Raw genomic sequence first — 24,228 nt, 5'->3', positions numbered from 1 at the left:
AAAGAGTGTAAATGTTTTATTATGATCTGCCAGCCTTAATAAGGATTTTGACTTTTAGAAAAGAAGAGACAAAAGAAAATGAAATCAACCAGTGACTGGAGGGAGAGAAGAAACGCCATTCGACTCACCAACGAGTACACAGTAGAAACCCTGGTGGTGGCAGATGCTGATATGGTCCAATACCATGGTGCAGAGGCTGCCCAAAGATTCATCCTCACAGTTATGAATATGGTAAGTAGGCATTTTAGTCTCCAAAGAAGAACAGATCGTATCCAGGGTAGGTTAAAGCTGGCTTCCTTGACAGCTGAAATTGGTAACTGTTTTGACCTTGAGGTATAAGGAAAGGTTTTGGTTTTCTTCTGTCATGTGCCTCTTCTTCCCCATCTATGCAATTCCCTGTATTTGCCTAAGGACATCACAATGAAAAACTTCTTTGAAACTGAAATTGCAAGTTTTCAGTTAGGAAATATTCCATAATTGTTCAAGAGTGCTGTTTTCTGCCACGTTTTTGTACTGCTGTAGTTTACCCTGGAAGAGAGTATCCTGGAGTGGATAGGTGGTCTTTCTGACATGTTTCTTGGGTTTGTAAAGGTTTCAATGTTTCATAAGAGAGATCTCTCTGTGGGTCATTGTCATAACAAAGTGTCATTGAAGCCAGCAATCATATTAATTTCCAGCAGAAAACCTGTCTTTCAGTTAGGGAGGGACACTCTTTACCTCTGATTTTTGCATAATGAAAATGGCCACCTCTCTTGCTGCAGAGCATGGCAAAGTCACTACCAAACTGCTGCCGATCCCATCCTTTTCACACCAGGATCTCTTGGGCTACCTGAAGTGGTGCTGATCACACCTCTAAATAGTTGGAGTAGGGCTTTAGAAGCATTCTAGAACTTCTGCAGGGAATCTGCCAGCAGTGAGGAAAGCCTTTAGAAACTGCAATCTCCAAGGAACTGTGGGTGTTAATTTGTTAGCTGGCCTAGTAGTTTAAGCCTTCTGTCTCAGTTGATAAGGGAGCACAAAGCCTCTTGCAGTGAATGCTCTCCCACTCACTTGTTGGCAGTGCCAATAAAAAAATAATGGCTAAATTGGATGTGGACACTGAAAACTCTGCTCAGAGACGGCAGGGGTCCTTCCAGAGGCATTTGCACAAGGAAATCTTGGAGGAAGCTTGTATTCCTCTGGTCATGCTATTGTAACATGCAGGAACACTTCATTCTCCTGATTACTGCTCTGTTGTTGTTCACAAGTAGCAAATTGGCTTGGAAAAAAATAACAGTTCTTAATAGTAATTGACTGGTCACGCTTCCCAGTGAAGAGCTGAGTGATGGATGCTCAGTGCATAATCCAGCTATGGGACAACAGCTTTTCAAAGGTCTTGTGTTCCATTATCAAGCACTGGTGTGAGGGAGCTCTCCTGTAGTGAAATGCTTTGCTGAATAAGCAGGGAGTTTAACTAGTCTTTTTCTGTTAACAAGCTGCTTTTCTTTGTCACTTCCTCTACCTTTTATTTTGCCTTCTACCATGCTGTGACAATAGTCACTTAATAGGACTTTATTGTGTCTCTACATTTATTTGGATTGATTGGTAGGAAATGTCTTCTTGCAGCAAACCCATTCATGTCGCCATCACTTCAGGGTCTACTTACTGTCTTTCTTGCATTTAAGGACGTGGTTGCTGGGGGCACAAGAGCCTTATTATTCTCAAAGCTGTGGTCTTCCAACCTTAAATTCCCATACCAGTTCTGCAGTGAGCAGGCAGGACATAAGTTCAGCTCTGAACAAATCTGCTTCTTGAGTCACTTTTAGAACAAACAGAAATGCATATTCAGATATAATGTACAGGTGTAAGCTGAGTTTCTTCCTAATGTCAGATGTTTGGGACCTCAAGAGGGGTGATGGTTGCTTTTTTGTTTGCAATGGCAGCCCCAAAAATCTGTTCCCTCCTAAAATCTGCTCCTCACTGATTCATCAGTGAGATAATAACAATCTGCTGTTGTGCCCCACAGTTCTGCTGGGGCTGGGACAGGACATTATGTCTGTGAGAGCTTTTAAAACATGTGTCTGATCATCTGTCTCGATGATGCCAAAAGGGCAATTATTTCAGTGTAGCCATTAGTGCATCTCTATCTTGTGTAGCTTTATGAGCCTGTGAAGATTGTTTGGGTTGAGTACACTGACAGACCAAGTCCCAGACAAAAGATGGCCATGAATCATGTTGTCTGTCCAGGCTGAGGAGTACTTCAGAACATCAGAACATCTGAGCAACATTGTCTTGCCAGGTGTGAGTATCTGTGTGTGGACAGGTGCTGATAGATGGGCTGGGTTCTCTAAACCCATTTACTGTTTGGTTAATATCAAAGCTTAGTTGCCAATGGATCGATCTGTTGAATTTTTAAGCTAGGTTCTGATGCAGTAGTGTGAGCTCACCCATTTATTAGGCACTAGGGAGTTCACATGGAAGGGGACTTTTGGCTGAGGAACACATTTATCTAATATCTAAGGTGCAAAGTCCAGCTGAAACACTTCCCGCTGTTAAGTCATTGCTCCTAGGAACTCACCCATGTGGCTTTTCTGATGTCTGATAGGATCTGAATTTATGGTTCAGCTTTTCAGCCTCCAGAGGAGCACTCACAGAGTCTCTACCCTTTCTCTGGCCACCTACATTCCCACACTTGTAGGAACATATCATCTTCCACACCTCTACCTCCCTCGGGAAATTGGTTGTGAATGGCTGGCAAGATCAGAAGATATTAAAGAATAATAATAGGCAAACACATAGATGGCATCATTTCATAAATCCTTTATTCTGAGGCTATAAAACAAGGTGAAATTCAAGGAAATCAAAGGGGATTTTCACATTTTACTTGCCACAATGAAAGCTGATCTTTATCCCAGCAAAAGAGGCTGAGGAATAATTCAGAAAGTCTATTTCAGGAAAGGAGATTGGATAGTCCTGTGGTTTAGGTAGGCTTTAGCCAGACTCTTCACTCAGCCACACTCTTTGGGTAGTGCCTGAACCAGCCATGGTCAATCTTTGTGTGGTAGTTTCTCATGTGTAAAACTCTGGTATGAGGAATAGCACAGCCCTAAATCCTTAGGGCAACATCTGTTGCATCCTTCTCTGGTGCAGGATCAGTTGTGTTCTGTGTAATGCACAAACAAAGGCCTCCTGGCTGCTTGGGATCTTTGTCTCCTGCCTGCCTCGATACTTCTGTCAGCCTTCTGTGGCTGTTAGTTGGGGGGCAGGATTTGCCCCATGATATTAGGCAGTGCTTATTCAGCTATGCTGCAGGATGGCGGGCTGCCTCTAAAAGAAACCAGAATGTTAATTTTGGCTTGGATGCTTGTATTTAAGCAAATAGAACATTACTGGTCAGGGGTATATTAACTTAACTCCTCTCTGTAAGCCATTACGTTTACTGTCAAACCACAAAACAAGCATTAAGAGGTCTTATTAATGTATTTTATATTTATAGACATTTTAAATAAAGTGATCTGCCTTAAAGTATTTAATATCTATTTATGTTACAAGAATTTCTGAAGGGGAAAAAAGTCAGCATTACAAAATACTGTTTTACTACTCCCTTGGTAAATGAGAATCTTAAGGAAAAAAACCCTACCACCCTCCTCTAGAATAACAGCTGAGAAACACAGCAACCCCCTTTTGCAACCTAGAAATAAAATAACAGCTAGTGCTTCATACAGAAAGTGCTGTGTTTTTAATAACATTCTGGAGTTCTGGCTATCCCCCTGAACAGAGAATAGATTCACATTAAAGGTACTTGTTTTTTCTGAATATCATTGTAGAGGTGCAAGTTCTTCATTTACTAAGCTAATATTTGAAGTTATAAGACAGATTTTTCCAAGATCGTGGAAGAATTTCCCTCTAAGGTACTCTGTAATGTGTAAGTAGGAACAAGGATGGCCCCGGGGCTTTGTCACCACCTCTAAAATGAAATCTCTTCTTGGTTTCTGGCAAGATATTGGATTCAGCACGATTTTCCTAATGTGCGGTTCCTGATGGCTTTGTGATAACGATAAAGGAGATCAGATGATAAAGTTGTCAAATGCCACCATGTACATCTGCAGTTTCAGAGAGGCAGTGAGTTTACGGGAATCCTGGATACGAGGACATGGACAGGGAGAGATAAGAGTAGAATTACAGAAATGCAAAACCAGCTTCATAGGTGCTGATTTATTTTTCTAAGTTTCCTATTTTGTTTCTGAGCTTTGTGCAGTGTTGCACTGTTTGCATTTCAGTTCTTGCCTCCCCTTTTCATCCTTTGCCTTTAGTGCATCTCCTGTTCATACCCTTCTTCAGTGGCCACCTCTGAATTCCAGAACAAATTGCCTTTTGCTCACCCATTCTGTTAGTCTGGCAACTACAATCTCTCATTGCATTTCATTCACATGGAGGCTGTTTGGACGGATGTTCTGTTTCGTATGAACTTCTGTGTTGCTCTCGCGACGCATCATGGCTTCACCTAAGCTGAACTTCAGGTTTCTCAACCAGCAACTAGATGATCAGTGCATTGGCTTTCTCTTTTCCTTTCCCATGTGTTCCTGTCTGTCTGCTTACAATAGGTGCCATTCTGGGCTTGGTTCAGGAGCAGGTTCCAAAGCATGAGGCATCACTGCTGCCCTGAAGGAGTTTTATGCTTTTATTTCCTCTTGTGTGTTCTTTTCATCCAAGAGAAATGGCCAGTGAGACAAAAAGTTGGTTCTCTGTCCTCATAGCCAGGCAAACTGAACTGGCCTCTGCTGTGGCTAGTCTTCATGACTTAGGCTTTCAGTTTCCTGGAGAAAACTCCAATTCAAATGATTATGAAGCATATGATAAATGAGGTATTAGACCCTTTGGAAAGTTCTATCCGTGGCCATAGTGGTTTTAATGGTGAGGAGTGACTGGTGTCAGCTAGTTGTGAATATTGGCTCCTTGCAATTCTGCAGAGCTTATTTTGCAAACCAAGTCCCACTCAGACTGACCTTCTGAGCATTTAGGGACAGAGATGTCTGAGTTCCCAAGACCACAACACGGTAATTTAAAAGCTGCTTTCTCTGTAGGGTTTTTTTCTCCCCTGGGTGCATTTTTGGGGGTTTTAGAATAAATTACAACTGCGGCTTCGTTTTGAACTTGCCTTTTTCTGAGAGAAATACAGCATTCAGGGGTAGGTTACTGTAGTGTGTGTTAGTTCTCCTGCAGCTGTTGCTAAGCCATGCGATTAGCATGGAGGCTCTTTGCAGCAGCAAGCAGTAACTTGAAGGTAGTGATCTTTTGGATGTCATTAAGAGGGAAAAATTTAATGTTGTTCTTTAGGAATAATTCTGGTTTACTCTCTGAAGCCTCACTTTACACTCTGCAGATTGTTTTTCATTTTGGATTTCCCCTGTGAGAGATTTTATTTTATGTTAAAGGAGTAGATAAAATCATTTTTATCATGCATGCATTGATGGATTTGTATCTGTGCTCTTGGGGGCTGGCACATAAAGGCTCCAGAGTTGCCACTGATAATTGGCTCTCTTTACCGTGATCTGAAATTTTCATGATGTGAACAGGGAAGTAAGGAAAAAGGATATAAGTATTTGATTACAGTCTATAGATTTCTCTTTGCTCTAGCAGCCCCAGGAGAAAGAGTTATGTCAACTGTCTTATATGGAGGCATGAATATGTTCTTTTTCATAGTATTTAATGGATAATTTGCAAGTTTGGCTTCAGGTGGGTGTTAGAAATCCTATAGCACTTTTCAAAACAAGTGAAAGACAACCTTGGTAACCTAACTAATGCTTCCACTGTCCAAACATCATCCAGCAGCCAAGGCAGTGGGGAGGCTCTTGCTTGACTGCAGTGCTTAAGGAAGCAAAAAGTCAATTTACCCTGAGGGTTGCTGTTCTGAACTCCAAAACATCTGAAATGCACACGTCTGCCTCCCACCATCCACCTGCAGAGAGAAGCTCCTGAGAAGAAAAACAAATTAAATTCAACTGATGTAGTTTAGTTCCTCTCTTATCCCAGTTCCTTGTGTCTAGGTTGTACTTCATGCATGCTGGGGCAGGCTTATGCCAAAGCTGCGTTTATTCTGTCCCTTCCATGTCAAAGCTATAAGGAGAAAGAAAGGCAGGAGGAATGCAAACAGAGGGAGAAGGGTGGTTCAAGCTTTTGTTTTCTCTAGGGCATTCTATGCAGTAAAGCTATGTCAGGCAAATGTAGATGAAGGAGGGAGATGTCAGAGATGGGCTTTACTCTTTTTCTTGTTCTTCTGCACTTCCCCTTCCATCTTTCTGTCTGGTTTGTATGTCTCTTTACCGTACCTCTTTCTGTTTCCAAAGCTCACTCTCTACTTTTGATGACTCCTCATAGAATGGAAGTCAATGCGTAGAAGTTCACCTGCAACAGGGCAACTGGTGGTCATGACCACTTTTCACATCCCTTCCCTTCAGCCTAGTGACCAAGAACATCCATTGCTCTTCCCATTAAACCGCTTTCTGACACTGTGGTGATGTCCTAAACCAGTAACTCTTGTATTTCGTTCCACAGCAGTGTGTTAGCCAGTTTCATTCAGCTGACACTTGTATTCCAGCTGCCTTATTTATTAAAAGCTTCTAAAATACCCCGAATAATTTTACTTTTCCCCTGTTGGAAATGGTCACGGTAGGCTCAGGGGTGTGATGCAATTCCAGGCTTGAGGAAGGGTGGTCACGGTACTGCGAGTGGGAAGGGAGGTGTCTGTGAGTCAGTCTCTCTGTTAACGCATGTTGTCTGTGCAGCAGGAAATCGTGAGGCCATCTGCTCTGGGAAGTCCCATTCCTCCTCCCCTGGTACCAGTTATCTCAGCCACCTCGCTTGGCGCGGGTAGCTCACATGCTGACGACAGCCTGCGGGATGTCTTGGACACGCTGAGTCTGTGGGCACTGGTTTCCTTGTAGGCTGGGCGACAAGGGGGGAAGGTGGTTGCTACCATGATGGAACCTGATTCCTAACAGGAAAGGCCTATGGATTTGGGTTCATTTATTTATTTACTTGGATTCTATTATTTATTTGGATTCTATTATTTACGATAATGCTGCCGTTGGGCACAACCTGCCTCGCACAGTCTGGTTTAACACCGGCTGTGTGCCGCCAAAATGGCTGTCAATAACCTGCGCTGAACTCATCTCGTTTCTTCATCAAGTCATTTAAGATCTGGTTGTCTTTCCACTGAGCTTTCTTCTGCCTCTAAAGACCGTGAGTTGAGGCAGTTTGGGGTTTAACTTAACAGGACAGCGTATTGTGCAGCGGGGGGGCCGCCGGGGCGCCTCTGAGGATGCAGCCGGTTCCCGCCGCACCGCAGGAGCCGGTCAGGAGGGAGCTGCTGGTGCCTCTGTGGAAGCGTGTTCATGGAAGGGAAAAAGGCCACATGGGCTGTGAGGAAAAGGTGTGAGGAGAAATCCATGTGAGCAGGCAGGAGGAGGAGGAGCGCTGCGGGTGCCAGAGCGGAGTGTGCCGTGCGGCCTGTGGAGAGACTGGGGCAATGGCTGTCCCCTGAAGACTGCTGCAGCCTGTGGAGAGCAGCCTGCGCTGGGGCAGGTTTTCCTGTGGAGCTGTGGCCCATGGAGAGGACCCCTGCTGCACCAGGGGAAAAGTGTGAGGAGGAAGGAGCAGCAGAGAGGAGCTGTGGCAGACTGACCACAGCCCCCATTCCTCGTCCCGGGGTAAGGAGGCAGAGGAGTCGGGAATGGAGGAGTGGAGTTGAGCCTAGGAGAAAGCGATGGGATGAGGTGAGGGGAAGGTGTTGTATGGAGAGAAACAAATAGGAATTAAAACAGGTCATTCTGATTGGCAATAAGTTAAATTTTTCCCAAGTCAAGTGTGTTTTGCCTATGATGGTATTTGGTAAGTCATCTCCCGCTATCTCTACCCCTGTGGTGTATGTCCTTTACCCAGTTAATGAGTAAGAGCTGTTTGGGTGGTGCCATTTTCTTGTGCAGACCAATTTACAGGCACACTTTTACGTCTGTTTTCTTGCTAATTTGCCTGCAGATCTTAGCTCATTTTGAAAGACAAGTTTATTTGTGGGTGGGTTGTGAGCAGTTCCCAGCTAAATCTATGTAGACCTTTCTGTATGAAAATCTACAGAGGGCCTTTTGCTAACAGGAGAAATAGAAGAATCGGTGAAGGCAGGTGAGGCTGGAGATGTTTCTGCTCTTCAGTTTGGTTCATCATGAAAGAAGATGGGAAATTGTACATGATATTTGGACAGTGTCCTGCAGTTCTGGTGCTGGACCATCTTAAGTCACAGTGCTAATGTCTTTTTCAGCTGAGCTTATTATGATGACACTTTAAATACCGAGAAACAGTGCAGAGCTGCGTGAAACAAAAAAATGACTGTTCCTCTGGCAACTGTCTATCCATCTCTGAGGAAAAATGTTTGAAACTTCATTAAGAAATTACTTACATGTGGGTATTGTTAGCTAGCATATTTTCTTGCCTCTTCCCAGTAACAAATCATCTACTTTGAGATTTGTTCTTGCAGTTAAAACAACTCATAAGCACGGCCAGAATATGCATTGTTGCTTTTGCTTGCACTGCACCCTCAAAATCCAGCACATTGTCGATCGTAAAGCATCAGGAGAAACACTTCCTGCTAATACACCTGGATTAGTGCTGCAGCAATAGTTAGTAACCTGTCACTGTCAGACTGTGATCTGCAAACACTGGTGTCACGCAAGTTACGGTGTGTTTGCCTGTACACACGTTGAAGTACTGACTGCAGTGCAAGGGAACCAGTTGGACTGCATTGAAGCAACATCTCCCCCTTAATCCAGTCAGAGCTCATGGGCTGAAAAGTCAGGTTGAGCCTCTGAGTGGGGGATGGATGCAGAGCTAGCTGGAGCAGATCTCTGATGAGAGAGGGTCTGTTTAGTGCTTTAGTCGTGCTGAAGTAGAACAGCCATTTGTACCAGTCAGGCTTCTTTAGCAGAGGGAAAGGTTATTGTTCCTACTAGGCAACACAAACTACCATCAGTCTGGGGCTGCTTTGGGGCTGCTTAAGAAAATTAGCAAACAAAGCTTGAATAAACAAGCAGAATAAAGCCTCTCTTGCATGCCTGGTATCTTTCTGGTTTAGTATCCAGTTGCTGCTACTAGCTAGGTTGAGCTCTTCTGAGATCACTGGTGGATGCAAATACAAGTGCAGTCAAAGTTATCCTTAGAACAGGAAGCCGAAGAGAAAAGGAAGAAGGGCTAACAGCCTTCGAAGTGACACACTAAACTCTCCAGCAGCTGGTTCTTGCTATACAAGTTTTGCCAGTGAAAACCACCTTTTGAAGTCAGTGGTGTTTGGATCTCTCTGTGCTGGGTCTGGAGGCAGACAGCTTGTCTCCTCTCATGGAAAAACAAGCACCATCATCCATTAGGCTTAATGATAAGAACCTGTTTGCTGTACTCATTTTATGAGTAGAAATGTTATGGGGTGGTCAGAGCTAGCAGTGAGCTAGGCAAATCAAAGGCATCCATCACAGGCAAATGTTTGTCAGCCTCTGGAGTGGTACAGGAGTGATCAGTGTGATGCCCCACTGACCTTCTCAGCTGAATGTCCAGGTCTCCATTTACACATAGGTCAACTGTCAGAGCCCTTCTCTGCAAGTGTCAAGTTTATCCCCCCAGGTCTGTAGTAAGAGGCTTTAGCTACTCTACCAACATACCCCCGAGCTAAGCAAATAGTACCAGCACTTGTCTGCATTTGTATACCAGCCGCAGGGAAGATAAATGGCTCATTGTGCTTGTACTGAAGGTCAGTGGGTCAAATACTGAGTAGCGTCTGTCTTGCAATTATAGGAAACATTTACGTGTGCTTAAATCCAACCCCAAACACTAAGGAGCTTAAGAACACCCTTACACTGAGCACATTCCTGTGTATTTGCACAAATAGGAAAATAAAAAAAAACCCCAAACCTAAACCAAGCACTGAAAACATAATATCCAAAATGTGTTCATGTCTTGGGTTTTTATAGGAAGTTAGCTGAGCCTCTGTGATACTTCTAGCCAAATGAGCTGTGAGTAAGGAATACAGCTTACCTGGGGCCAAACCCTGCCTCCCATTAGTCGAGAGTCTCTCTTCTGTGGTCTTGGATTTATTTTTTTGACTGCGTAGGGAATACAACATTCATCCAGAGGTTATTAGGTAGTGTTTACACCTTTTTAAGACAAACCCATCCCTCACCTTTTTTGATATAGTCTATATAAAGCAGTTGTACACAGAGAAATGGGTGGAATAAAATCCTGGCATCAATTAGATCTTATGTTCTAACCTATAAAAACGAGGTGAGGTATCTGAGCTGGAATGCAGAATCTGGAGAAAGTAGTAAGGTAGTTTCCGGTGCTATTTTTGTATTTCCTGAGGCTTGTGTCATTATGTGCTGCCTTATTACTATTCTCCTATATAAGATATGAAAATAACAGAGGGAAATTGCTTTTCCATTCTATTTCCTGAAGTCTAAAACACACCATTATTTCATCTTGCATTTAGATATCTCTGATATTTAAATGCTGAAGATCCATATTAGTTGCATGCTTCACAATGTATGTCCATGTTCCTGAGACTTTGGTTTATGTTTAGATTTCCTTTGGAATATTTCACTCCTTTCTGCTTCTTTGTTGTTTCTCTTGTTTATTCCAGCTAAAAGTATTTTTCTTTCTGCAACTAGCATGTGTAGTTTTTGTTTGTTTTCATATTTTTTGTCCTGAATGCCGAATCTTGCTCAGATTAGTCGGATTGGTCAGATGGGGAAGCCCAGTGCACTATGGCAGGAGCAAACCTACTCTGTTTTTGCAAGTGGTTTGGCTACACTGTAATGTGTGGAACTGTTAAGAGTGTAATATAGTGGCTCTTAAAAACTCTTGATTTTATTGAGTGTAGTAGCACAACCCTTTTGGGCTTGTTTTGGGTCGTTTTTTTAAGGACAAATGTCTAACTATAGTCACAATTAGTTGCTTCAATTAGTTCTAGCTCTTGGTATTGGTATTAATATACTGTGGGTGTTTTCTTTGCATTTTGACAGGTGTACAACATGTTTCAACATCAAAGTCTTGGAATTAAAGTCAGCATTCGAGTGACCAAACTAGTCCTGCTTCGCAACCGTCCTGTAAGTTGTAACTCATCTTTGCAGCTGGGGTTGGACTGTGGTAGTCTCACAGGCAGAGCAGAATCCCTGTGCTGGGGTGGGGTGTGGGGCATGTCTGGCTACCTGATCACCAGCTGTGAGCAGTGCCTGCCACATTTTACCAGGTGGTATTAAAGGTGGGAAGTGTGGAGGGCTGTGGGAATGAAAGCAGCTTCTAATACAGCACTACATTCAAAAGTCTCATAAGTCTGGAGAGTATATATATGATACCAAAGCCATAACATAGAATGCCAGGTTGGAAGGGACCTCGAGGATCATCTGGTCCAACCTTTCTGGTCCCTAGCTCACTTGCTCCGATGAAGCTGGTCTTGCACTTTTTGTTCTATCACATCTATATTTTTAAGCCTCTGATTTTTCATCAGAGGTCTAATGCTTTATGTAAAGAATGTGACTGGTATTTATTCTTTTGTATCTCTTTTTTTTTTTTCCAAAAGGCAAAGTTGTCCATTGGTCATCATGGAGAGAGGTCTCTGGAGAGCTTTTGTCAATGGCAAAATGAAGAATATGGTGGGGCAAAATACCTTGGTAACAACCAGGTTCCTGGCGCGAGGGATGACACTCCTCCTGTGGATGCTGCTGTTTTTGTAACTAGGTATAGCAAGGTTTGATTTATCAGTTTGCTTCAACCAATAATGGCCCATAGTGAGTGAGGGGGTTATCTGGTCTAGCAGTAACCAAAGAAGAAGATACGTTGATGATGATACATGTGCTACCTACATGCTGTGCAGGTGGCTCAGATATCTCAGATGAAAGTGATTTGTCTTGTTTCTGTGATACTGCACAAGGTTGTACAAAAGCATCTTTCCTCTTGAACCACAGTGCTGTCATAGTCATGGTCAGGATACTGGCAAAACATGGCTATAGCACGGGTGATACTTTTTTCTCATACCAGCTGGTATAAGTTGGAAAAAAAAGTGAGTTTTTTGGAGCATAAACCCTTCTTTCTAAAAGAAAGAAGCTGTGGAATTGAGAACCAGATGAGAACACGTGCTCTATGTGTAATTAGGTATGGATCAGCTGAACACCCTGAGAGGAGCAGACAGTGTGTTAGTAGTGGGGGGATGTAAGTAGTGCTGTATGTGCTAGAAAAACACTGCCTAACCCCTTCTTCCCTGGTTTGAGACAGGAAATTTCCATACTGCAGTTCAACATCATTTACCTCTTTCTCCTTTTTTTCCTCTGTCAACAGTGTAAGTAGGAATACATGGTTTTTGCATAAACTGCCATTGTGATTGTAATAATCTCCCGTGTTAATAGTCACACTGCAAACTATCCATGGGATTTGGTGCGTGTTCAGTAAAATAGCTGGTGAGCAGGGCATGGGGCCAGCAAAGTCCCTAAGAATGCACCTTCACAGACATGTGTGCAGTTCCCCCAAATCCATGTCTCTCCTCTGTATTCAGTGTAGTCCAACCAAGCACTTAAGCAGATATTTAACATTTTAGACAGGGTGAATAGTTCCTTTGAAGTCAATGGGCTGCACATCCTGGTTATAGTTAAGCATGTGCTTCACTGGATCAGAGCCTAAATAAATAACTAACATTTTTGTTAAACTCATCTGGGCATCCAGTTGTCCCGCATGACAAGCCAGGCATACAGAATCTTCTGATGTGCTCTAAGCACGTGGTGGGGGAATAAGCGGAACATTTCATCTGTGCAGTCTCTCTGCAGCTTATGAAATTGAATGCATAATGTCAGGCTAAATGAGTTGGACTTGGGCATCTGAGGAAGAATTGTAGAAAGACTTTGTAGTAAGAACTGTTCAATACATCTGCAGGGATTTGCAGTCAGACTAGAATAGTCAGAATAGTCACCTGGAGAACTACAGGATTGGTTGGGCTAGAAACTAGGTTCAGATTTTGTGAGAAAGTTCAGTCTAGGGAGCACATTGCTGCGCATCAGAACGGCATTTTTCCTGTTTGATAGGCCATCAGTCTGTACTTGTAGTCTTCTTCCTTCCTTCTTGCTATGTCTTGTGATCCTTAACCCATCCTGCTTCTGCTGCATAGAGGATGCCATGTTGCTTGGGTAACTTCTGGCCCAGCAGCCTGATCCCTGCCTCAGGGAAATGAGGCTTTCTACTCTTGGCTTTGGAAGTGTGTGTATGTGTGTGTGTGTGTCCCTGGACCCTCCCCAGACTGACCAGATGGACCACTGGTAGAGGATATGGGAGCAATAACATGTCCAGCACAAGCAGTTGCGCCAGAAAAAGCAGAAGCTGAATTTTCAGCAGCTGCAGCTGCTTTAGGACTAGAAACAGATTCTTTAGGGTCAACCTCTGAAGAAATCCCTGTGGTTCCAATCTGGCTGTGCTCATCTGAAACAACAAGGCACACTTGCCTTTTGAAACTTCACCTCTAACTGATGTTCCCCATGTACTCATTTGTATGCAGAAGTAGATTATCTAGATTGCAAGTATCTCTCCCGTGGGATTTTAATAGTATCCCCAATTGAGTTCCAGGAAAGAGGCAAACTCTGTCTGTGAAATAAGATGTACCATTGTCCAGTTCAGTAAATAAATGAGACAGTGAGAATAATCTGTTACAGCCCAGAAGGTCTGAGTATAGTGTTATTATATATAATCTGGCTTTTCTTGTTCAAATTCTGGGTTTGAACTTGCAGAAATTCAAATCTGTCACCTATGGATAGTGTACTTCATATTTTAATAGGCAGCTGACCAGAATAACTTCTTTTTGCAGGGTCTGTATCTTAGTGGTCTTAAAAGTATGTCTCAATTGAAACATATTCCCCCTCTTGATCTGTCTTTTGCATCCCCTAAGAAATCTTTAGGCACACTGATGTTCTCCCTGTCTCCTGGCTGTAGGTGCTTGGGCCACTTATTACACTAGTGATGTAAGAGTAGAGGGAAGAGTGACACAAGCCTGACAGGAACACCATTCAGAGCTGTCATTAAGCAAAGACATGGGTTTTTTTTCCTGACATACTGGTGTAGCTTTTCCATTTGCAGCCTGCTCCTCCCTTCCACATTTCTCCAGCCTTTTGCCTTCCCATTAAATGGGCAAATGAAGCAATTCAATGTGCATTGAGGAAACTGGGTGCAGAGTGCTACTAAATGTATATATGGATGTGGAAAGTTGGTTTTGGCAGCTGTACCAGTTTCCTCTGTCCTTTAGCTTTATGACCCTGCAGGGTGAAACTGGTCAAAAGATGTCATTTGAAGGATGCTGGGAAGGGGCTGTTAAACAGAATGCTTCTTATTCATGTTGCACAGTTCAACTACTGTCCTTCTTTCTTACAGGAAGGACTTGAATTGCAGAATTTAGCTTAGTACAGTTAGGTATTTTTTTCCAGTTTGTGTGAGCCAGATGGAAGAGTGACTGTAGGAGGAGTCACTCTTCCATTTGAGCTCTTCTTTTCTGGCTATTTTTATTGAACAAAACAACTGACTTGTCGTTATTTTAGAAGAATTGTTGAAGTCTGCTATTGGAAACACTCCGCACAAGAGCAGTTATCTAGCACAAGTGATAATGACTGAGAATTTCACAAGTCCCTAGAAGATGAGAACACATGTCCTGCTTGATTCAGTCAGGGGCTAAAAGTGGAGAGTAAAATTGCTTCACAGCTACAGTGTGTGATTTCAATATATTATCTGAGACTGAATGTAATAAAGTCAGATCTTGGATTTGAACTTCAGCTCCTGAAGTTAAGAGTTTTATTCCAACATAGCTCTATAAAAGATTCTCCTAACAAAATGGTGTCTCTGTGATAAGAGATGTTGCACATGCAATGAATATTAAGGTATCTTTTTTATAGCCTTGGAGTGTTACTATAGTATCATTCATGTCAAGATCTCACTTAGAAAACATTAGATGGAGTCAAGCTCAAAACCAGACCAGGAACAGACCTGTGATTGCTACCTTTTTTAAAAGCAGAATAGTTTCAGTGCCAGGATGGGGCCATCTGGCCTCACTGCTGTGATTGATCCACAGGTGAAGTAGATCTTTCTTAATGTGTGTTCAGCCTTTGGCTCTCCTCTGATTGCTCTGATTGAAAGGCCTGTGGAGTTTCAGTATATAGGTTTTGTGATGGAGTGGCTGCTTGCTTTTAGAAGAAGTCTGAGATCCACCAAGCTCGTTTGGGACTAAAGGCTTGGATGTGCTTTTCTGTTTGGCTGAAGTGTCTTGAGGTAAAATGTTTACAGTAGGTCTGGAGGATTTAAAGTTTAGCATTTTGGTACAAGATCTTTGAATAGAAGGATGGTGTCTCTTAGACTTGTGCTTGTGACAGTTTAAAGGGCAGGCTGAGGAGGTTTCATGCTTGGAGGCCTGCATGCAGTGAATTGAGCAGGTCTAGTCAGTTCTTCTTGCTGACCTGTTTCAAGTCCTTCCCTGACCAGACAGCATGAGAGCATTCTCTTACACTTATAGGCAGGGATTGTTCTGCCTCTGTAGGAGAGTCTGCAAGTTTGATGGATCATTTACAAGACCCCTCATTTTATGGCATAGTGGTAATTTCTGCAGGGAGCTGCCTGAAAGCACCAGACGCCTTTCAGTGTAGAACGGAGTGGAAGGAGCAAAATTGCTGTGCTTTATTTGCAGAGCTGGCCAGCCTCTGCAAAGAGATGCTTTTCTAGCAATGGCCTCCTGCCATCTACTAATAGTTCAGCTATCTGTTGTCACAAGAAAAGCATCTGTTTGATTTACCAGTTTATATAACATAATAAGTCCTTAAATAAACCTCTGTCAAGTTGGCTCTGGGAACTCAAGCAGGCTTGCTTGTGCCAGCTCCGTCAGGAGACTGTCATTAGTCTTCTCTGGAAAGGCTGGAATGCCAAGGTGTCGAGACACAGGCTGTGGTGAAAAATGAAATCTGGGGCTGGTGTGTGGTCGTAGCTTCCGATTCTGTTTTGTTCCCATCTGATTTTTTAACACTTCGGTGGTTGTTACGGTTTTTCTGCATTTAAGCGTGGTTGGCTTTCAATGTCTGCTTAACAAAAGCTGGTAGTAGCTGTTGTTTCTCTCTTTCCAAGCTCCTGACAACTTGATTTGTGACTTTCAATGGACTTTGGTGTGAAGGGTTTGGGTTCATCAGCTGCAGTTGTGGGTCTTAAATCCCTTTTCCTATAACCCTAGTTTCATATTTTTCTTCACAAAAGAAGTGTTTTTAATCTTTCCCTGTTTTTATCTTTCTCCAAGTGTTTTCTTTTTGTACGTATTTATCTTTCTCTAACTAATCTTCTCCCTGCCAGACTCTTAAACTCCAACTCCCACTGGGCACTCAGGCATTTCAAATGTCACACTCCAAATGTACTAATATGATTCTCTCAGTAGCCTCCCTGCAGGGTGAGGAAAGCCATAACGATAGAGATTATGGTTCCCCAGCTTCCCTTAGGAACTCCTGAAATGTTTTAGTACATGCTTTTCTCCAGCTTCTCTTCACAGCAGATCACACTACAAAGCAGGTGTGGTGAAGATAGCTCCTAAAAGTTTAGGTTGAAGTGCTTATTGAAATGTATCCAAACCATTAATTTAGTTCTAAAATACTTTTTCTCCCACACTTGCTTTTCTGTCATGAGGAATCTCATTTAAAAAATCTTCTCATGGGAAGTATCATTGATTAGCTGGTGAGCTTCAAGGCTTTTTATTCTTTCTGCTTAATACAGCTCCATGGATCCCTGGTTGATTTGTGGCTGCCAAGGGCATAGGTAGTATCTCCTCCTGCCTTGATGAAATGTGGGGGAGTAACAGAGACCAAATGAAGTCTCTTGAACCTCTCTGAGTTAGGTTCAAATCATAAAATAGCAAATTGGATTGTAGTGAGTGTAGCTGGAGCCAATTCACCTAGCTATTACCTGGCAAATCTTGAAATTTTTTCATCTTCTTCCTTGTCAACATCAGTCTTCACTGTTAGGTCCTGTTTCTTTCTTCTCCTTTTCTATCCTAGTGTAAGAAGAAAAAAACCTGGAGAATTAAGAATTTCTGGGTATACACGAGCAGTTCTGTGTCTCCAGGCAGTGTCCCTACCCATCTCCTCCTCCCAGTTCTAATGGTGCTGTTGCATCACAGGGTGTCTGCTCCTTTTTGTTACAGTTCTCTTGTGAAAAGAAGAGGTTCAGTTTTATTCCAGTTGCAGAAGTCTGACATCACACAGTGAGGCAGTGCTTCTTTTACATGCTCAATCTGAAGTCGGTTATACTGGGCTGTAGTATATGGAGCTGATTCACCTAATTGCTGTAATCTCTCAGTAGCAATCAGTGCTATCTGTGTTGTAATCGTGTAGACTGCACAGCAGTTGTAAAAAAAACCCTCAAACCTCAACACCCATGATATGTGAGTCATGCATCACTGCTTTTTCCTAGCCTCAAGTCTGGAGGCACAGGATACATTTCACTTCTGTTCTGTTTTTCTTTCTAGGACAGATTTCTGCGTACACAAAGACGAGCCTTGTGACACTGTGGGTAAGTCAAAGTAGGGGAGAGTGTTTTGATAGCCAACACCATGCTAAGAGGAGCTTTCTGGGCTTAGTTTGCTTTAAAGTTGCTTTTGCTATTCTGTATATCTCTTCGGTATAAATAGGGATTAGTTGAGGGTATAAATTATAAATAAAATATTAATTAAATTTTAACCCCTTGTAAGCACTGGAGGTTTCTGAGTTCAGGAAGTGATCTGAAGTATCTCTAGTTCTTTGGAGTGGATGTAGAATTAGGTAACTGGAGATTAAGAAACTGTCTTTTGGTGTGTCTGTATAATGCTGCTTTGAGTGCTCTCACCTAAAACAAGAACTTGCAAACTAATGAATGTATTTCCCATTGTAAGAACCTGTGTAACACTCCCAGATCAAACTGGCACTCGGACACCAGAGAAGAATACCTCATTGTAGGAAAGCCAAGTTAAATCTTCTGTTCTGCTTCCTACTCCTCCTACTTCCTAACTGCCTTTAATCTTATCCAAACCCTGGATACACAGGGTCCTTACATTCCACATGTTAAATACTTTATTTATTTAGCTTAGGTAGCAGTAGCCTTCACTGTACCTGTTCTCCTGATATCTTTAAGTAGCAGCAGTGTTCGGAGGCACAGCTCAACATCCTCTTCATGATGATTGCATGATACTGTTTTTAGACTTGCCTCAAAGTCAAGTGCCCCTTATCCTACATCCTATGTAAACGTGGAATGGATCCTGATTTCAGCTGATCTTGCAGTCCAATGTTCAGAGAGATACTCGCGGACCTAGGGGGCTTACTATGCTTCACCACCCAGTAATGGGTGATGAAGAGCATGTGGGGAAATGCCTTCAGCAGCAGCTCTGGAAGAGCCTATAGAAGTCTCACCTCAGAAGGCAGGTCCTTCCCCATCTGTACTGTGGGGATTGATCAGGTAAAAGGAGGAAATACAGAGCTGAAAACCACACACATTCTCTGTTCAAACATGAACAAGGACTGGCCTGTACGTCCAAGTTTTTTTCCAATCAGAAGCCCTCACAATCCTTTATTCTGTGCCCAATGGAAAACACACTTCCTCTGAGAAGGGTTTTTATACCGTGTACCTGCATCTGGAGGTGGCTGTGGTAAGATGCAATGAAGTAACAAAAAATAAAAGAAAAAGAGAAGAGAAGCTGATGGGAGACACATGCTGACTAGGGTCAGAGCTCTTTTCATTTGTAAAGACAGTATTGTTGAAGATCTCTATTCAGGGAATTATATTACTATAGACAGCATGACTAAGGAAATATTTTTATGACTTCTTTTCTGTTCTTACAATACCCAAGTACTGTCTTGTGCTGTGACTTACTGCAGGCTGTGGCTGCAGTGGAGAAAGCGGAAGATCAGAGCAATAAAGATTAAACTCATTTGTGACTCTTTTTAGCATAGTTTTTCCAAGATATTTAAAGGTGAATGTTCCTGGGACAAAACCAGTCTGGCTTCTTTGCTCTCTTCAATCCTACTTTTCCTTCCTTCCTTCCTTCTCCCTGACAGTTTCATTATGTGGCAGCAAAGCAAAGGCAGTGTCTGCACTTAGGCATTTTCTGTGCCCCACTGTTTCTGCTGTCTGAACCCAGAGGTAGTGTGCTGTTTCTGTTGTTGCCAGACTACTATTCCTCATTCTAGCTCCCAGATAGTCCCCTCCAAAACGGCAATGTTACCTGTGAAAGCAAGAAGCTAGCAAAGAGTGGCATCACTTGGTCTTTCAGTGATGTTGAGGTTATAGCACTCCCCGAAGTTCTTTAGAACAGCTGCTTGCTTTCATTTCTTGCCTTATGCTTCACTTCTGTATATTAAGAACATGATCTCAGCAGATGCATATGTGGTTTTATACCTGCTTATGGGTAAAGCTGGCAATTGCAATGTGGTACACTGCCATCCTGTAAAGGAAGAAACATCTTTCTGGTGAGCAGACATTCTCCTAAACTAGGAGACTGAGGCTACTGATCTCTATAAGGCAGAGGATCTGGGCTCTAGACTCCTGATTTCTATTCCCAGCTCTGGCATTGACTCATTGTGTGACATTTGGCAAGCCACTTACATTCTGAATGCTTCTGTCTACCTCCATGAAATGAGGATTTTGAGCGCAAAGCTACAGGAGATTGCATGGCTTAAGAACTTCTCACCTAAAGCAGTGTGATGTCCTTGATTATATGATGCAATACAAGTCCAGAATCTAATGTTGCTTAGTCATGTTCAAGAGACTACAAAGAATCTATTAGATGATGATGTGTACTGAAATAGAGGTCTCAGAGTGATGTAGGTTAGTGGTGTTTTAATGACAGTGCCTTGATTTTCTTGTGAGAAATGTGGAAGCAAAAGTTTCCCTAATGGAAGTATAGAGGCCCAGCTGTATTTGGAAGCAGAATTATGAAGTTTAAACGGTTTATAAAAGGTGTTCATTTGTGCTCAGAAAGATCCATATTGAAAAACCTGTCTGGAATCTTTGCCTGCCATGCAGACACAGAGAGAAAACAGCAGCAGGAGGTTTGTATTTTTATTCTGGCAGGGGCCCCTCGCTGAAACCAGTTGCTTTGGGGACTTGGTTCAAATTTTCTTGGCCCAGCTGCCAAGGTAGTGTGGAAGGTTACATAATGGCTGAAACAAGCTCAAAAATGGTGAAAATATGTAGGTATGTCTTTGTGGGGTGAGACCCCACCGCCTGCGTCAAGAAACAGGACCACGTTTGTTTAAGAAATAGTTTGTTAATGCTCATTGCTCCACTTGGTTGTGTGAGTTAGCTCTGAGAAGGAATGAATGCCAAAGGAGGTTGGATGGAAGAAAAACAACATGCCTGTGTGCAGTAGATTTGCAACAATTGTGCTTCCGCAGCCTCTGTTGTGGGACCCCCAATACGCTCTGTGACTCAAGCAGAGGAAGGCTGGCTTTGTGCAATGCAGCCTTGTCACACACCACTCAGAAAGCTTGCGGTGTGCTGCTGCTTCAGCCTCATCTTTCATGATGTGACTCTAACCAGAGCTGCCGTTTCCTGCAGAAAAATCTTTGTTCCAATTGAGCTGCCTCTAAGCCAGCCAAATTGAGAGTTTAATGTCTAGCTATTAATATCAGGCTGCAGCTTGGAGCCTTGCACGTTGTCAGGATCCAACCTTTCTGTGACATAAGCAGATTGAGAATGCCCCTTTCGTTCAATATTTCCACTGCTTGTGCCAAATAAGCAGCTTTACGGTTAGTTAGGAATGATCCTGCATATTTCAAGGCAAAGCCTGGCCTTGATTCCTCAGTGTACATGTTACCCCAGATCCAAGCTGCAGCTTCCCTGTATTCAGCTAATAATAAAAGTGGGGGCAGTGTGGAATTGGGAAATGGAAAATGAGAATGTGTCTTAAATATCCTTAAATTGCCCTGGTTAAAAATGTCTTTACCTCTGCTGCAGTCACATGTGCTTTTCTGTGGCTTGATGTTGGGGAAAAGAAAGCAGAGTGTAGTGTGTATGTTGCATATGGGCAGGTTTAGCTCGAGGAATAGCTGCCTGGAGAAACCCAAGCATCAGAGCAGGGGTGATTGAAAAACAGAGTTTTCCAGACTGTTTCCACAAGTGAATCAATGTTTTGTGAAAAACATTCCCATCTTCTGGCTAGCTTTAATTAAAGGGCTCAAAGATAACTTCAGACAGTCCTGAAGATTAGAAATCCGTCCATGTTTTGTGTCATTTTTCTTGACTCTTCCCAACTTTGATGTGTGAATGGGGAAACTGGGGTTTGGTTTTGCCACCGTGCTGCTGAGTGACTGCAGAGATGACATCCTGCTGCACGAGTGTGTTCGTATCTTAGTCCTTCCCTTCTTTCCAAAGTGCTATCAGAGAGCTATGGGTGAAAAGTGGTATCAGAGAGCTGCATGTTATGGTGCTATTAACCAACTTCCCTCCCTTTGTAGCTATACCTTGCTTTCTTTTTTATGAGTTTATCATAGTAAAGTGTTTCAAAATGTGCCCAAACAACATTTGGTCCAGGTCTCCAAGTAGATTTCATCCTTTTTTTAATTCCATGTAAAACAACTGAATAAAGCACTGCACGTTTCTACTTCCTCCTTGGCTGTTTGCTGCACAGTTGAGTGGCCTCCTGCCTACAGCCAAGTAACGATTGTGCTCGTCCTCCTGGTACTGTGAGTGTGCACTTAAATCTTCCTCCCTATGTAATATAGATTCCAGTCCCCTAAGAGTGTCACAACAGAGAATTAATCCCTAAGGAAAGGGAAAAGACTAGCTGGTTTGCTGTGAGTGGAAAAGAAAAGGAATTCTCACATTAAAACCATTTTCCATAGTGGTTCATGTTGAATGTTTCTGTATATTCCAGGGCGGATTTTTATTTGATGCCAGAGTAAATAGAAATACCTGCTGCTTAAAACAATTCATTAGAGAAGCAGTGCCTGGCTTTAGCAAAAGCCTTGCTGGGGCTGTCCTTCAGACCAAAACCAAACACACTTCAATGCATTAAAATGAACATACTCTAGGTTAAAATGTCCCTTGAAGGAACACTAGCAGGTTGATTCAGAGTTTGTGAAAGAAAGGGGCCTCCCAGCACTGCCAGTGTTTCTGTCACTTGTGGCTTTGTAGGGCAGTGGAGTGTCAGGCTGGCTTTATGGAACCAAAGGGAGCTGTGGTACAGTGCAGTGGAAGACTTTTTCCCTTGCCTCTTGGTTGCTAGGGAATAAATGCTCGGCTGCACAACCTAGACAGTGCAGAACTGTGCTATTGGGCGTTTTCATCACTACCATCTTAGGCCCCACCCTGCCCTCAACAGCCTTCCAATTTCTTTTCACCAGCTAGCAATCTCTTCTCTTCCAAATTCCCACTGAAAAAGCAGCGTGCCAAGTGAGTGTAACATAAGATTGCAGAACTTTTATTAGAAGCCCTGGGATGAGCACAGCCACTCAAGTAATGTTCCTCCTGCCGTAACCCTTCCTCTTCCTCCCTTTGGTGTACTGTGGGCACTTCTCCTTTCTTGTTTCAGAGATATGGCTTCACATGTGCACAGCTGTTTGCAGGAGCTAAAGATCAGAGGAAAATCTTGCTTACATCAGATTCGGGGAGGATTTTGTTAGTGAGCAGCACCAGGATCCTGGTCCTGTTCCTGTGTGTTGCCTGAGACGCCCTCCTTTGGGCCTCTGTTGGAAACCTGGTGGAGGTTTTTTCTAGAGAGATTGGATGGTTTGGGGTACCTGAGACATCTTTGGAAAGCCTGATGTCCTGTAGATGATCCTTTGTACTTTCTGAAAATCAGTTGTCATGTCTATAAAGCTATTTGAGCATTCAAATTCCCTGAAATACAAACCTTGCAAAGAAACAATAGTCTGTGAGAGCCAGAAAATGAAACCCAGGAGAAACCACAGTGAAGCTGACCAGTCTGCTTTTGGAAAGACAAGTCAAACAGAAAATACAAAGGCCATATATACACAATCTGTTCCCTTCCATGCATGTAAAAAATAAAGCTGGGCATGCCAGTTTTGACAGGCTACATATTTATTGTTAAATGCATCAGCTTTCTTAGTGATTTATACAAAACCTTAAAACATGTGCAATGTAGTTGGTTGAATGAAGTGTTGACACTATTTTATAGAGTTATTTTCTGTTTGTTGTTCCAGAAATTGGAGCATTTGAATTTCCTCTGCCTTTGGGTTTGTTTTGCAGCTCAGTAGCCGTGTTTAGGTTTGTCTTTATTCATTCCATATACAAAGGGCAGTGGTGGATTCTTGGTCTCAGATGAAAAATGAGTGTCTTTCTGGAAGAGACGCAGTGGTCAACCACAAAAAACTGTCCTTAGCTTGGAGCTTAGATTGTCCCATTGCAAGGTCTTTTTGTAGAAAAGGGGTGATTGATCAGTGTGTTCTTGTACTGAAATTCAATAATCTGTGAGTGCTAGTGACTGAATTTCCAGTTATCTCAACCTTTTTTTTCATCTTCTCTCTGTTGTTTCATGTTTTGGGGCAAGAATTAACTCGTGTAATTAATAAATGAAAGTGTTTAGTGCAGGGAAGGTCAGTGACAGATTTCCTGTATGTTTGTCATTGTTCCCTCTTCCCGGTGTTTCCAGTCCCCAGCTCTCAATATCACAGACCCTGAGTGGCTCTCTCACCATAAACCCCCTTTCCTTGCCTTTTTGCCAAGGGTTTATTTCTCTTTGGTGGTATTTCAGAACTCTTAGAAGCTCTTGCTCAGTTTTGCTCCTTCATCTTCTCTTTGTTCAGCTGGGCCTGGACACCAAGAGGCTGCTCTGCCTGGAGAGGCCTGGCTGGTCTGTCTTCCATCACGCTAACCGCATGGCCTGCCCACTGAGCTCATGGAATTTCCCTACGTTTACTACACTTTGTTCTTCATAAACCTCTAGCACTTCCTTAGTTGTTCTCCTCCATACATCATTCTCCGTTTGTGGCCCCAAAATGCATTTCAAGCATTTCTGTTTTCCAATTATTTATCTGTCTGTCTGTCTGCTTAGTAAGCACCCATCCCACAAGATAAAACAATAGGCCTCGCAGTGGTGGTATCTGTTTGAAGCTAGCTTGTTCTCAGTGATTTGGAGCTAAACACTGTCGGCAGAGAGGAATAACACACTTCCTGCTCTGTACCTGGCCTTTCATTTCCCTCACCATCAAACTCTATTGGTTATTAGTG

The 24,228-nt window shown here is 42.8% G+C and overlaps 1 protein-coding gene across 1 annotated transcript in view; it reads left to right on the top strand.

The window, feature by feature from the left end:
* ADAMTS17 (ADAM metallopeptidase with thrombospondin type 1 motif, 17) overlaps positions 1-24,228 on the top strand; it is a 160,380-nt gene that overhangs the window by 14,502 nt on the left and 121,650 nt on the right. The window contains exons 2-5 of the mRNA XM_010018623.1: positions 59-231; positions 11,037-11,120; positions 11,594-11,751; positions 17,534-17,577. Coding sequence (XP_010016925.1) covers positions 59-231; positions 11,037-11,120; positions 11,594-11,751; positions 17,534-17,577 — 459 coding nt within the window. The remainder of the gene's footprint in view (positions 1-58; positions 232-11,036; positions 11,121-11,593; positions 11,752-17,533; positions 17,578-24,228) is intronic.

The sequence above is a fragment of the Nestor notabilis genome, unplaced genomic scaffold (genome assembly GCF_000696875.1).
Source record: "Nestor notabilis isolate BGI_N333 unplaced genomic scaffold, ASM69687v1 scaffold12197, whole genome shotgun sequence".
Taxonomy (NCBI): Eukaryota; Metazoa; Chordata; class Aves; order Psittaciformes; family Psittacidae; genus Nestor; species Nestor notabilis.
The sequence above is the reverse complement of the archived record's forward strand: the minus strand, read 5'-3'. Positions and strand labels throughout refer to the sequence as shown.